The sequence below is a fragment of the Petaurus breviceps genome, unplaced genomic scaffold (genome assembly GCF_028583685.1).
Source record: "Petaurus breviceps papuanus isolate PSGF00001 unplaced genomic scaffold, PetGlider_PUasm1.0 178, whole genome shotgun sequence".
In the NCBI taxonomy this organism is placed as follows: domain Eukaryota; kingdom Metazoa; phylum Chordata; class Mammalia; order Diprotodontia; family Petauridae; genus Petaurus; species Petaurus breviceps.
The window spans coordinates 38,046,915-38,059,932 of NW_027185777.1; the positions used below are offsets into that span (position 1 = coordinate 38,046,915).

Genomic DNA, 13,018 nt, shown 5'->3' on the forward strand with positions numbered 1-13,018 from the left:
CACACACACACACACACACACACACACACACACACACACACACACACACCCCTTGAATAGACATAACTGCTCAGAAAAGGACTCTTCACTGAGGTTCTCAGAGCACTAAGGACCTTTGCTAAAGATTCCTGATACATCGCTAATTGTTAGTGTGTTCTTTCCCCTCAAATTATATGACTAATCTTAGGATCATAGATTTAAAACTGGGAGGAAATTGAGGTCCAGAGAAATACAGACATATGTCATAAGTGTCCCACAAGTCAAAAATGACAGGCAGATCCTTGAACTCCAAATGGAGTATTTTATCCATAGTACCATCTGATGACACATCATGTTCCTTCCAGTAGAATTTTGTTGTTGTTCAGTCATTTTAATCACTTCCAACTATTTGTGACCCCATTTGGGATTTTCTTGGCAAAGATGTTGGAGTGGTTTGCCATTTCCTTCTCTAGCTCTTTTTACAGATGAGAAAACTGAGACAAATAGGGTTAAGTGACTTGCCCAGGGTCACACAGTCAAATGTTTGATGCTGGATTTGAACTCATAAATATGAGTCTTCCTGACTTTAGGCCAGGCACTCTATCCACTGCACCACCCAGTTGCCCCCAGTAGAATACTAATTCCTTGAAGGCTAGGATTACTTTGAGTATTCCTTTTATAAGACTAGTTCATAATATCATTTGGGTTGAATTGGACAGGAACTTGTGGCTACGTCCATTTGGCCCTGGGAAGAATGATAAAGGTAGAGTATGCCAGCACTCTCCTTCTTTCATTTAAGATCACAAGATTTAAAGTTGAAGGTGACCTGAAAAAGAATTCTTTCAAATTCCTCATTTTGTAAATGAGGAAAGTGAAGATCAGAAATATTAACTTTCTTGCTTGGAGTCTTCTAGTCCTAACCCTGTGGTCCCATGGTGGGAAGAACCACAAACTCAAAAGAATCAATGTATGAAAGCTCAGGGTGAGTTGGGGATGAGTAGATTATTTCATTTGGGTTCATGAAGAAGAAACCTATAGTCTGAGATTTAAATCCAGCTTCTCTGACTCCAAATCCTGGCCTCCTTCCACTCACTCTATAGTACTGGTTCCTTTCCATAATTCTATTCTTCCTCAGATATCTACAGAAGCTGTTCTTTTGTGGCCCGGAACCAGTCATCTGATAACCCTACCTTCAGTCTTCAGCCTATAAGCCTGTCCATTCTTTTCAGATCTTATAGTATTTATCTTACTGGTGACCCATTCTCTCAGGATTCTGCTAGTCATTTCCTGAAATAATGTCTAGTTATTTGAATAACCCACATCACTGTGTCAATAGTTCTAAGAGGTATCTTAACAGGGGGCAGATAACACTGCCTCCCTCCCCAAAAACTAAATAGCTAATAATGGAATTTTAGTTCACTTGAGAAGATAATTGGATGAGGGGGAAATCTCAAAAATGTAGCTAACTGCCTACTTCAGTCTTTTCTATGACTAACCACAGGCTACATAAGTTTCACTTATTTGTTTATTTATTTATATCTTTTAGCTGTTTTCTTAATTCTTTTGTGAGAAAAGGGCCTGCTCTGCAAAGAATTTAATTATACCATTTATATTATAAACAGATAAGATCTATATTGAGGGTCAAGTTTTATCCCAAAAAAACTTCCTGATGTGATGATACTCCATCAGGTCCCCACTGTACTTTTATCCGTGACTTCTTTCCTGGCTCAGTATAGAGAATTAAAATAGGGAAATAAGAAAAAAAAAAGCTTTTGGCCATATAATTGATTCTGGTTCAGAAACATGATCCTTATAGACACAGCCTACTGCAAAAGCCAGAATCTTAGATTTTTATCTAGAAGAGGCAGCTGGGTGGTGCCATAGGGCACAGAGCATTGGACCTGGAATCAAGAAAGACCTGAGTTCCAATATGGCATCAGCCACTTACCAGCTGTGTGATCATGGACAAGTCACTTAACATCAGTCTGTTTCCTCTACTGTAAAATGGAGACAATAATAGTACCTTCCTCCCAGGGTTGGTGCGAAAATAAAATGAGATCATATTTGTAAAGTGTTTAGCATAGTTCCCAGCACATAGTAGGTACTTAAGAAATGCTTGGTTCCTTCTTTCCTAACTAGAAGGCACCTTAGAGTCCATTTGGATTAGTCCTTTCATTTCATCAGTGAAGAAACTACGGCTCACAGAGGTTAAATGACTTGCCTCTAACATCACACAATGATTGGTAGAAGCAAGATTTCAAGCCAGGTCCCCTGCCTCCTAAGCTAATGCCTGTTCTACTTGCCTCACAACTCTTTTTGTTTGGCATTTGAGTTGACATGGGTAAATTACTTCCAACTCTGGCATTCTCTGTATCTCGCCCTAAAGCCATACAGATTACCCAGAATTACACTTAGCTACACTTGAAAGATGGAGTGGAGCTGGTGACCTTTGTCTCTATAGCTGTGCCCAAATCACTAGGCCCCTTAACAAAGGAAAATTTTGCAATTCTTCACACTTGGCAGTTGGTAGCCACCTACCTATGGTGTTTAGAGCACCAGGAAGGTCCAAGTTTAAATGCTACTTCTGATACTGCTATCTCTGTGGTCCTGGGCAAGTTACTTAACCTCCATCTACCTCAATTTCTTTATCTACAAAAAAGATGTGAATAAAAATAACACCACCTAATGCTGTTGTGAAGGTAAAATGAGATTACATGCATATGTATATAAATGCTTTACAAACCTTAAAGTGGTGAATGTTATTATTATTAACAAAAACTGATAGTGAAGCCAATATAATTCAGTGAATCTTTTTTTGAGGCAATCAAAATTAAGTTGTGTAGTCACACAACTACTAAGTATCTGAGCTCGGATTTGAACTCAGGTCCTCCTGACTCCCTGGGCTAGTGCTCTATCCATCAGTGACCTTTTATGTATTATATGTGGCAAACCAAGAACCCAATATTTGGTTTCAACAATACTATTTTCCAATTCACTTTGTCTCTGTCTCTGTCTCTCTCTCTCCTCTCTCTCTCTCTTTCTCTCTCTCTGTCTCTCCCTTCCCTCTCTCTCTTCTCTTCCCAACTTGAAATCCCAGAAAAAAATGAAACCCTTCTTACTCAGCTGTGAAATTTTAGTTGCTTTGTTTTCAACATAACTGTCCAGTTTGTTTTCCTCTTGACAGGTATACAAGACAGACAAACTGGGGGCCATGGAAAGTTAAGAGTTCCCCACTCCTAGCCTATCCAATGTGATCCATGAGAACAATCCTCCTTTCATAGCATTATCTCATTGGTCTTTCTCACTGGTCATTGCTAACCCTTACATGCTGCTGTCAGACTGAAGTCAGCAATGACCAGTGATAAGGGGGGGTTATACATGTGAAAAAAGGTTGAGACTATCTATCATTTTCTATCCATTAGTTGTTATGTGATTTTAAAAATTTATTTACCGTGCTCTAGGGTTAAGTCTATACAATATAAGGTGAATTAGTTTTATTTATCTAATCTATGTAGGAAACTTATAAAGATTATTTTTGTACCAAAATTAATGCAGTGGTCTCAATAATACATGTCAATTTTCTTCCACCTCTGTATTTGTCCCAATGATTTACAAATTCTCCACAGCTAGGTGACACAATGGATAGACTGTAGGAAGGAGGACTCATCTTCTTTGTGAGTTCCAATCTGACCTCAGACACCCTATTTGTGTAACCCTGAGCATGTCACTTAACCCTGTTTGCCTCAGTTTCCTCCTTTGTAAAATGGGCTAGAGAAGGAAAATGGCAAACTACTCTAGTATCTTTTCCTAGAAAACCTCAAGTGGGGTCATGAAGAGTTAGACATGACTGAAAACAACTAAACACACATGTATGTATTCATATTTATGTGAATATTTACATATTCATGTAAATACGAATATCAATATATACATATATATTTTTGTTATCATACATATGTGTGTTTATGTATGCATGTATATATTTCATGTAGATCTTAACCATCAAAAACTCTACTTACCCAAGATGCTGCCAGGAAGTCTTCTGACTCTGTCCTTTAATAAATGGTGACCTTTGCTAAGGAAAATAAATGATGTTGTTCAGAAAGTGAATCTGGCTTCCCTTGGGTTATTGAGGCCTGAGCCCAGTGACAGCCTTTACCTTTCAGTACTCAACTTCACTCTCCCGTGCTTTCTAATAGAGCAAACCCATTAAGTTGTCCCCATTGTAATTTAGATCACAGAAGAGACTTCTACAGATTCTTTCAGGTTAAAATAACTGGTATAAAGAGAGTAGGCAAAATTATTCCACTGTAGCTACGTGCTTAATTATATGGAATACTGCATAAATTGTCAAGTGCAAAGAATTATTCTGATAAATTAAAATACTAATTAAATAGGCTATTGCAGAATTTTGAGAACATTATAGGGTTCCGCTTCTTCAGGTAATTTGCATATCCTTCATCTAGTGAATTTAATTTTAAAGGACTTCTTTTTTGTGTGTTTGGAAACCCTTTTTGTCTCCCATGAAGATAAAAATGGGCTTTGTGCGTTGTTCCTTGCTTTATTAAAGTGGCCTCTACTAGTATGTCTCTACACTGAGGTTTGTTAGCCCTCTGTTACAAATGCCAGTTTGGAAAGTTGAAAAATTGGTCCTAAATATTAAATTGGGACCAAAGTTTACATGTTGAAGCCCTAGTTGAAATAATGTCTTTCCTACTCATGTTTCTAAGGAGCTGTGAAAGTGACCATGGGTAGCTCACAGTGAGGAAGGAAGGGATGTTGAGCATACTTAGATACATCATGTAGACTTTGCAAAACCAATTTCATTTTGGAAACTGCAAGAAAATAAAGGTATTGTCTCATGAATCAAGATTCTAAAAAAGGTGAATGGTTTTAAAGAAAACTGATATATCTAAAAATGAAGTCCCGTTCAATTGGTAAATAATCTCATTGAAAATGGAGATAGTTAAAGAAACAAATGTGACTACACAGGGAGCTCTCTGGTGAGATAATACTTAAAATGAATCTGTACAAAACAGAAAAGGAAAATCATATAGTCAAGGAAGAATATGAGACAGCATGAACCTGTAAGAGTAATTATAAGTAGTGAGAGCCCTGAATTATTTGAAACTTAAAATTATACTTTTTAAACAACTATTTTTGTTACTGTATTTAAAATATTTTAAAGTTTATTTAATATTTTTAAAACAAGGTGGAAAAAGTAGGCAACAAGATTGTTTCTTGTAAAAGATTCTCATTCATTCATTTATTCATTCATAATATGGTAAAGTTGAAAGATACGGGGATGGATGGTCAGAGGCTGGCCTTGAATCCTGCTCAAACTAGTTATGTGACTTCAGTCTCTCTGAGACTCATTTTCTCACCTGTAAAGTAGAAATAACAATACCTATAGTACCTACCTACCAAAGTTGTAATAAAAATCAAATATGATATAGGGCATGTAAAGATCTTTGCAAATCTGAAAATGTAATATAAGTCTCAGTAGTGGGTGCTGTTGTTATTATTTCATACAGCAAATCACCTGATGTTTGCTAACAGTGATTTTTGTAATCTATAGTTATGACCATATCCCTCCCCTGTTTAAAAATCTTGTTATTCCTTTATGTTTATTCTATAAAATATAGGCTCTTTGGTCTAATATTCAAGGCCATCTACAGCTTGTGTTGACCTGACCTTTCTAACCTTTATGGTGCTTTTCCTCTTGGGATGCTTTACTGAACAGCCAGATCAGATTCTTTGGTAATCCCCCACTTCTTATTCCCTGATTCAGCCTTGGCACCTTTGCTCTCATTCAATCTCATGTCTACAAATGCCTCTCCCTTTCTCTCAAACTGTTGAAATCCTTCCCTAGTTTGAAGATAAAGCTTAGATGCCACTATCCTTGAGAAGTCTCCTTTTATCCATCTTCCTTCTTCTCTTTCTTCATCTCTTCATCTCTTTTTATCTTCATCCATATATCTTTTTTCATCTCTTCCTTCTTGAATCCCTTACGCTATAATGGGTGGTTTTTTCTTATGTACTTATGACATATTTTGTATCATAGTTATTTGCATATTTATCTTATTCCTTCCTGCTAAACCATAAGCTCCTTGAAAGGCAGACACTATATCTTGGATCATCTTTGCATCCCTGATGCCTAATAATGATAATAGTTGACATTAACATGAAGAATTAATGTTGGCAAAGCACTACAGGTACATTATGTCACTGGATGCCCCTAACAACCTTGGGAGATATTTATTATAAATCATATTGGTTTTTTAATGTGTGTCTTTTTGGGTTCCAGGGCTGTTATCTCACCTGTATGAGCAATTTCTGGTGAGGAAATTCTCTCAGGTGATGTAAATCATGGATTTAGAGGTGAAGGTAGCTACCTTAGAATCCAATCTCCCTTTCCCCTTGGTAATTTTACAGGCAAGGAAACTGAGACAAAGAGAGGTTAATTGACTTGCCCACATTCATGAAATTAGAGAGCACATGAGGCAAGATTAAAATCTAGGCTCTTCTAATTCCAAATTCCAAATAGCCCCTATCTATTGTAACTGATCTGCAATTTATAATCTTAGAAAAGTGTTAACAGATTAATTGACTTTCCTGTGGTCATAGAACTGGTAGTAGACAGGTTTCAAACATAAACCACTCCAGATTCCCTAGCCAGGCTATTTCCCAGTACTCCATGCTGCTGTGCTCTCTGAAAGATATGCTAAATAAATATTGATTGATTTGAATTATTGTTCTATGCAATACAAACACAATTCCTTCCTTGGGGAGGGCTCACAATCTAACAGGGGAATAGGAATATGCATGTAAATAACTTGTTATAGTTCAAGGTATGATGGGATGAACCCCACAAATGAGTAATTACTACTATGGAAGTGAAGAGGAAGGTAACAAGGCAAGGCAAGAAGCATTTATTGATCAATTATTACATGTCAGGCGTTGTACTAAGTGCTGGTGATTACAAATATAAACAAGAAAGACCGTTCTTGCCCTCAAAGACAGCATACAAAGGGGAGAAAAAAAGCAGGGGTGAGGGGAAGGAGATATAGGAATAAAGAAACATGGTGAAAGGGGGGTGGGAAAACATGATTTTAAATCCAGAGAAAATCATAAATAATGCCAAGACATGAATGAAGGCAGGACCACCTACAACTTCCCACAAAACAGAGGGTCTGCAAAGAACTCACCAAATGGGAGTAGTGTGGGCCTTGCCGAGGGATTCCCTATGAGTAGACTCCAGGGTGGTAGGCTGTTGACAATGATGATGATAAAAATAACAGTTTATATTTATAGAGCACTTTAAAGTTTAAAAAGCACTTTTTATCAGTCATTTAATTTTAAGAGATAGCATTCTAGGAGATTCAGTAGGATTTAACAGATAATTCCATTTGGGGCATAAGGAATCTAATGTGTCCAGGGTCTGAGCACAGAAAACCAAAAGAAGGTGGTGCCATTAAGACAAAAGAGGAAGTGAGGAAGAAGAGATGGCTTTGCAGGGATGATGTGGTATTAGGTTTGGACCTGTCTTAACTCATTGTACCAGTGGCATATCCAGGTGGAAATGTCAAGATACATATACAAAGGATTTTGCACATTTTCAAGTACTATATAAATGCTAGTTGTTGTTGGTATCTCTGCCATCTGACATTTCCACCTGAATATCCCACTGGTACATTGAATTAGACAGGTCCAAACCTAATACCACATCATCCCTGCAAAGCCGTCTCTTCTTTCTGATTTCCTGTTTTGTCTTAATGGCACCACCTTCTTTTGGTTTCCTGTGCTCAGACCCGGGGGTCATATTAGATTCCTTATACTCCATACTGAATTATCTGTTAAGTCCAACTGATTATCCCTAAATACTAGGTCTTAAAATGAAATGATTGATACAAAAGTGCTATTAAGTTTAAAGTGCCCAATAAATATAAGCTGTTATTTTTATCATCATCCACAGCCTACTACCCAGGAGTCTACTCATAAAGAATCCCTCTTCAGGGCTAACTCTCCTCTCATTTGGCGAGTTCCTCTTAGAACCTCCATTTTGTGGAAAGGTTATCAGCAGAACTTGTGATGACTGTGGGACTGGTTGATTTGCTTAACATCTCACTCTAGACTGTCGTTTCTTTGCTGTTTGTTGCTGTTTTGTGGCTTTCTTTTCCTGTGGATTTTTGGTTTGCATTTCCTATCTTTGCTAGGCTTCGGTCATTAGTCATCCCTAGGTCACCAGGGAGCATGGATAGTTTAGAGGAAATGGAATCTAGAGAGAGCAAGAAGTCAGGAATAAAGCAATCAGCTACTTTGAGTTTAACATACAATTCAACAAATATTTATTAACCTCTTACTGTGTGAAAAACACCATGCTAAGCCCTGAGTAAATTTCAGATTCTAGGCCCAGATGAGTCATATCTCAGTGAGGCTGAGGTCATATCTTAGGAAGAAGAAGCAGACAGAGAATTGGGGCCTTAATTTCAAAGGTTCAAGAGCTTCCTAAGATTTGTCCTCAGCATAGCTTTGGTACACGAGTATACACAAATGATGGTGATGGAAATGAACAAAATGAGTCAAAAGTTGATGGACTATTTATTATTTGCTGTTTGTGAATTGCCATTATATGATTCTTGCCAAACTTACCATATTTCTTAGGAGTTTCAAACAAGGAATCACCATGTCGATAAATATGTGTTCTGTCCCTACTAGGCACTCAGCACTATGCTAGAACCTCTGAGGGAATCAGTAATAGCTGATAGCTAATAATAATAGCTAATATTTATATAGTACCTACTACGTGGTGGGCACTGTGCTAAGCATTTTACAATTATTAACTTATTTGATCCTCACAGTATCTCTGAGAGGTAGTTGCTATTATAATACCCATTTTTACATTTGAGAAAACTGAGGCTAGCCATTCAGGAAGTAGAGACCAAGCTGGACCTTCAAGGATCAGCAGGATTTGTCTAGGTGGAGAGAAAGAGAGGATCCTTCTACTTCTTTGAAAAGTCTGTTGCTTATTCAGTTATACTTGTATAACTGCCCCAGTGACTCATTTCAGTCTAATATTGCCATCTGTTCTGTAAGAAAGTTCAATGGGAAAACAATTACTGAGATATTTAATGAGGCTTCCATCCCCAGTGCCACACCATGTAAAAATCTTGGATATGAGAACATTCATCTTGAATTTGTTCTGGCCTTACATAGCCAAGGAATAGGACACATATGTTTCTCCATTCTAGGGTGGTTGAATCCTGACTGCAGGCCCCATTCCTTTATGTTGTCTCCTCCTATACTTCTTAGAGTAAGAAAAAGTTATTCATTTAGGTTTGGAATGACCTAAATCTAATGACTTGTAAAGTCACTTATTTTCCTATTCTAATAGAATGTAAGGTCTACAAGGGCAGGGGGTGCTATACTTTTATCTTTATATCCCTAGTGCCTAGCCCAGTGTTGGACACATAGTAGGTGCTTTTTGATTGTTTGTTGATGGACTAATTTCCTGGCTCTATATTCACTAATATAAGCTTTTTATAAGGTTCTGACTAGGTTTACATTGCTGGAAAGGGATGCACCAAACAGTGTATCTCCCACTATAATCAGTAGGTTGGCATTGTGAATTACAGCTCCTGAGGGAGCTTGGCTTAACTTGAGCCAGTTACTTTCTTTGTGCAAAATTTACATTTGTTTATCACCAGTCTGCAATCGAGTTCTTTGTGTCTTTCTCCCCACTATTAACTAGCTTTGGTGTTCTGACCAATTTAAATAAACAGTCATTGGATATCCATGTAGACTGATCTAAAGCGGGAGCCTGATCTAGTGGACAAAGCTGGTCTCTAAAACAGCAAGACCTGGGTTCAAGTCCTATTTCTGACTCCTACTGGCTAAATGATCCTGGACAAGTAGCTTCTAGATGTTCTAGGCAGTTCCCTAAGACTTTATGGTGCAAAGAAAGGGTCAATTTATATTGGTAGAGGGAGCTCCCTTGCCTAGGAGCTTCCTGCACCAGTTTCAGTTAAGTCCCTCTCCCTTTAAATGGAAATATAGATGGAGATTGCCTATCCATCTCTCAGACAGTCTAGAAGCACATTGGTTGAAATTGCCAACAAACATCATTAAGTACCTTCTATATGCCAGGCATTGTGCTAAGCATTGGGGATATGAAGAAAGACCAAAAAAAGTCTTGCTCTAAAGGGGCTCACAGTCTAATGGGGGAAAAAAAGGTGGAAATGATTACAAAGAAGATACATACAGTATAAAATGGAGATAAATTCAGAGAGAAGACACCAGCATTAACATAGATCAAGAAAGGCTTCTTGCAGAAGGTGAGATGTAAACTAGGACCTAAAGAGAGTTAGGGAAGCCAGAAGATAGAGGTAAGGAGAGAGAGTATTCCAGGCATGAGGGAAGACCAGTGGAAATTTAGAGTTGAAGACTGAGTGTTGTGCCCAGGATGTAAATAAGGAGGCTGATGTCACTGGATCGAGAGTATGTGGAGGGATGTAAGGTGTGGAAAGATAGGAAGGGAGCCAGGTTATAAAGGGCTTTAAAAACCAAACAGAGGATTTTGTATTTGATCCTGTATGTAATAGGGAGTTACTTAAATGATGGGCAAGGGGATATGAACATAGTCAGACATGCACTTGAAGAACATCAATTTGACAGCTGATTGGGGTGTAGACTGGAATGAATGAGGAAAGACTTGAGACTGGGAGATCAACTAGCACTAGTTTAAAAAGTTAGAGGTACACATCTCTTGTACAAGCTGCCTTTTTCATTTCTAGGCCTGTGCTTTGGTTGCTCTTGGTAATAACAAGGGAGCCTTTTTTTTAATCTTCTATTTTTCCATTCCTTTCAAGCCTACACCCAATTGTAAAAGTTTATCAACGATTATCTTTAAGAGTAAGCTGCTACTCAGGAAATTGTTATCTTTTGTTAATGGGAACTCCATTTAAAAAAAAAATGATTGCTTTATGAATTGCCATTAAAAAAATTCTCTTGCTATTCAGGGTTTACTTCATTGTATTGCCCTCACCATATCCCAATTAAATGTCCTTATTGAGGCTCTCACATTGCTTTTGCTCTAACCCAGATTGTTTCTTGTCTGCTTCAGCCTTTTTTTGCAGTATATATAATTACCTATATGTAAAAATAATGTTCATTCATTTGAAGGGAAAACTTTCTATAAGACAATGAAAAGACCCTAAAGGTAGAGATGGCAGGCTATAACAGGAGCTCATTTGTATCATGCTCAAAGATATAATTTCATTACCCAAGATTAACGTAGGTGTATTACACTGTGAGGTGAAAGTAATTGCTATTTTCTTGCTTTCCCTTTCTCTATTCATCACAATCCCAATGCATTCTTCATTCACAGAGTTTTCAATGCAATCCTTTTTTTTTCTGGGTTCTCATTTCCAAAATGACAGGAGCTTTGTCCAGTGGAATATTTCTTCAGAATCATAAATGAAGGTCAATTGCTTTTGACACAACTTCCTTTGGACCGAAGTGGGGGCAGGCGGGCTTTCCATATTAGTGTTAGGATCCCCGAGTTTGCATTTACATCCACTAATTGTTTCCAAAGCTCATTTCTCTTGGAATGATTATTGAGTGTAATTCATTCCCTCAAAGTCTTCCTCATTTTAAATCAGGAGCCAATTTGGACGAATCCTTTATTGGCTCTAAATTATTCTAGTGAATTTCTTCTAAGGGTACGGGTAAGAGAGGATAAAAGAGTGAGGAACATAATGAAATGAATAAATATATTCCATTTTCCCCTTCTAGTTGGGCTTATTATGAAAGACTAATGCCACAGTCAATTTTGTTGCTGTTCATGAAAGCTGGCCCATTGATGAATAAGGATATCAGCAGTAAATTTATTGAATTTTTCAACAGGGGAAAAATAACCTAAAGGTTAGGTGTATATTGAGCACTGAATACTCACCAAGCTGACAACTGTGCTTCTCAATTTTTCCCAACAGCTGACAACAAAGACAAGCTTGAAAAAGCCTCAGGACTGAAAATTCTCCGAACTGGAACTGGGTCGGTAAGTGATAATAGGCAAAAGTGTTATTCAAAATGTCGATGAAAATGCTCGCCAAGTTTTCCCATGAAAATACAGTTGCCCACAGGCTCAAGCAATGTCATCACATTGACCATGGAGCGGTGACATGAACATTAAGGATAATTGCATCCAAAACTGATCATCACGATGGTTAAAAAGTACCCGATACCAATACCATGATGATTGTACCACGTAACCACAGTCAGTGTGGGATGATGCTTTTGTAAACTTGTCAAATTGCCATTATCATGTCTACATGAGGAAAATCACTGATCATGAAGAAGGCCAGTGCCTTTAAGATACCCTTTTTTCTTGAGTTTTTCATGAAGTCACCAAATCTTGAGATTTGGTAGAATAGGACTTTATCTACATTATTTAAATAAATATATAATCTTAGACCAAGGCTAAGTGGTATTAAAGGTGGTCCATTTGGTGAACAAACTGCTTAGAGAGACTATTTTCAGAATAGCACTTGAAATACCTGAATGTGCATGAAATATATGCATAAGCATGGTCACACCCATCTTGCTATTACAGAAAATGAGACTTAATGAAGCTCCCCATCTGTAGTTCCAGCAAGTTCAAACCCTTGCCTGCTTTGGACTGGTTCTTAATTGTATTCTAACTCTATTACTAGTATACTCTCCCAGAAATGCATGTGAACAGGGGCTAAGACCTACATTGGGGTGGCATCTGAAATTGTGGGTTTCAAGATTTTCACAATGGAAGATAAACAGTAAGAAACAGATTTCTCCTGATTTTGATGTTTCTTGTTCTCAGTCTGAACTCTCCATAGTCAGCTTTGTTTCATGAATCTGTCATTTACCAGTCATATCTTGGATTGTCGAAATAAGATTTTGCCTAATTGGTTGCTCTTTCTCTCCCACCCCCCAAGTAAAAAGGTTTTTATGGTTACAAAGTTGTTCGCTCTCCAGAACAGCTTTTTAGAAAGGGTGCATTGTACCT

The 13,018-nt window shown here is 37.7% G+C and overlaps 1 protein-coding gene across 1 annotated transcript in view; it reads left to right on the plus strand.

The window, feature by feature from the left end:
* Positions 1-12,076, plus strand: part of LOC138159851 (receptor-type tyrosine-protein phosphatase N2-like) — a 1,065,359-nt gene extending 1,053,283 nt beyond the window's left edge. The window contains exon 12 of the mRNA XM_069086126.1: positions 11,970-12,076. Within this exon, the coding sequence (XP_068942227.1) occupies positions 11,970-12,076 (107 nt within the window). The remainder of the gene's footprint in view (positions 1-11,969) is intronic.
* The last annotated feature ends 942 nt before the right edge of the window (positions 12,077-13,018 follow it).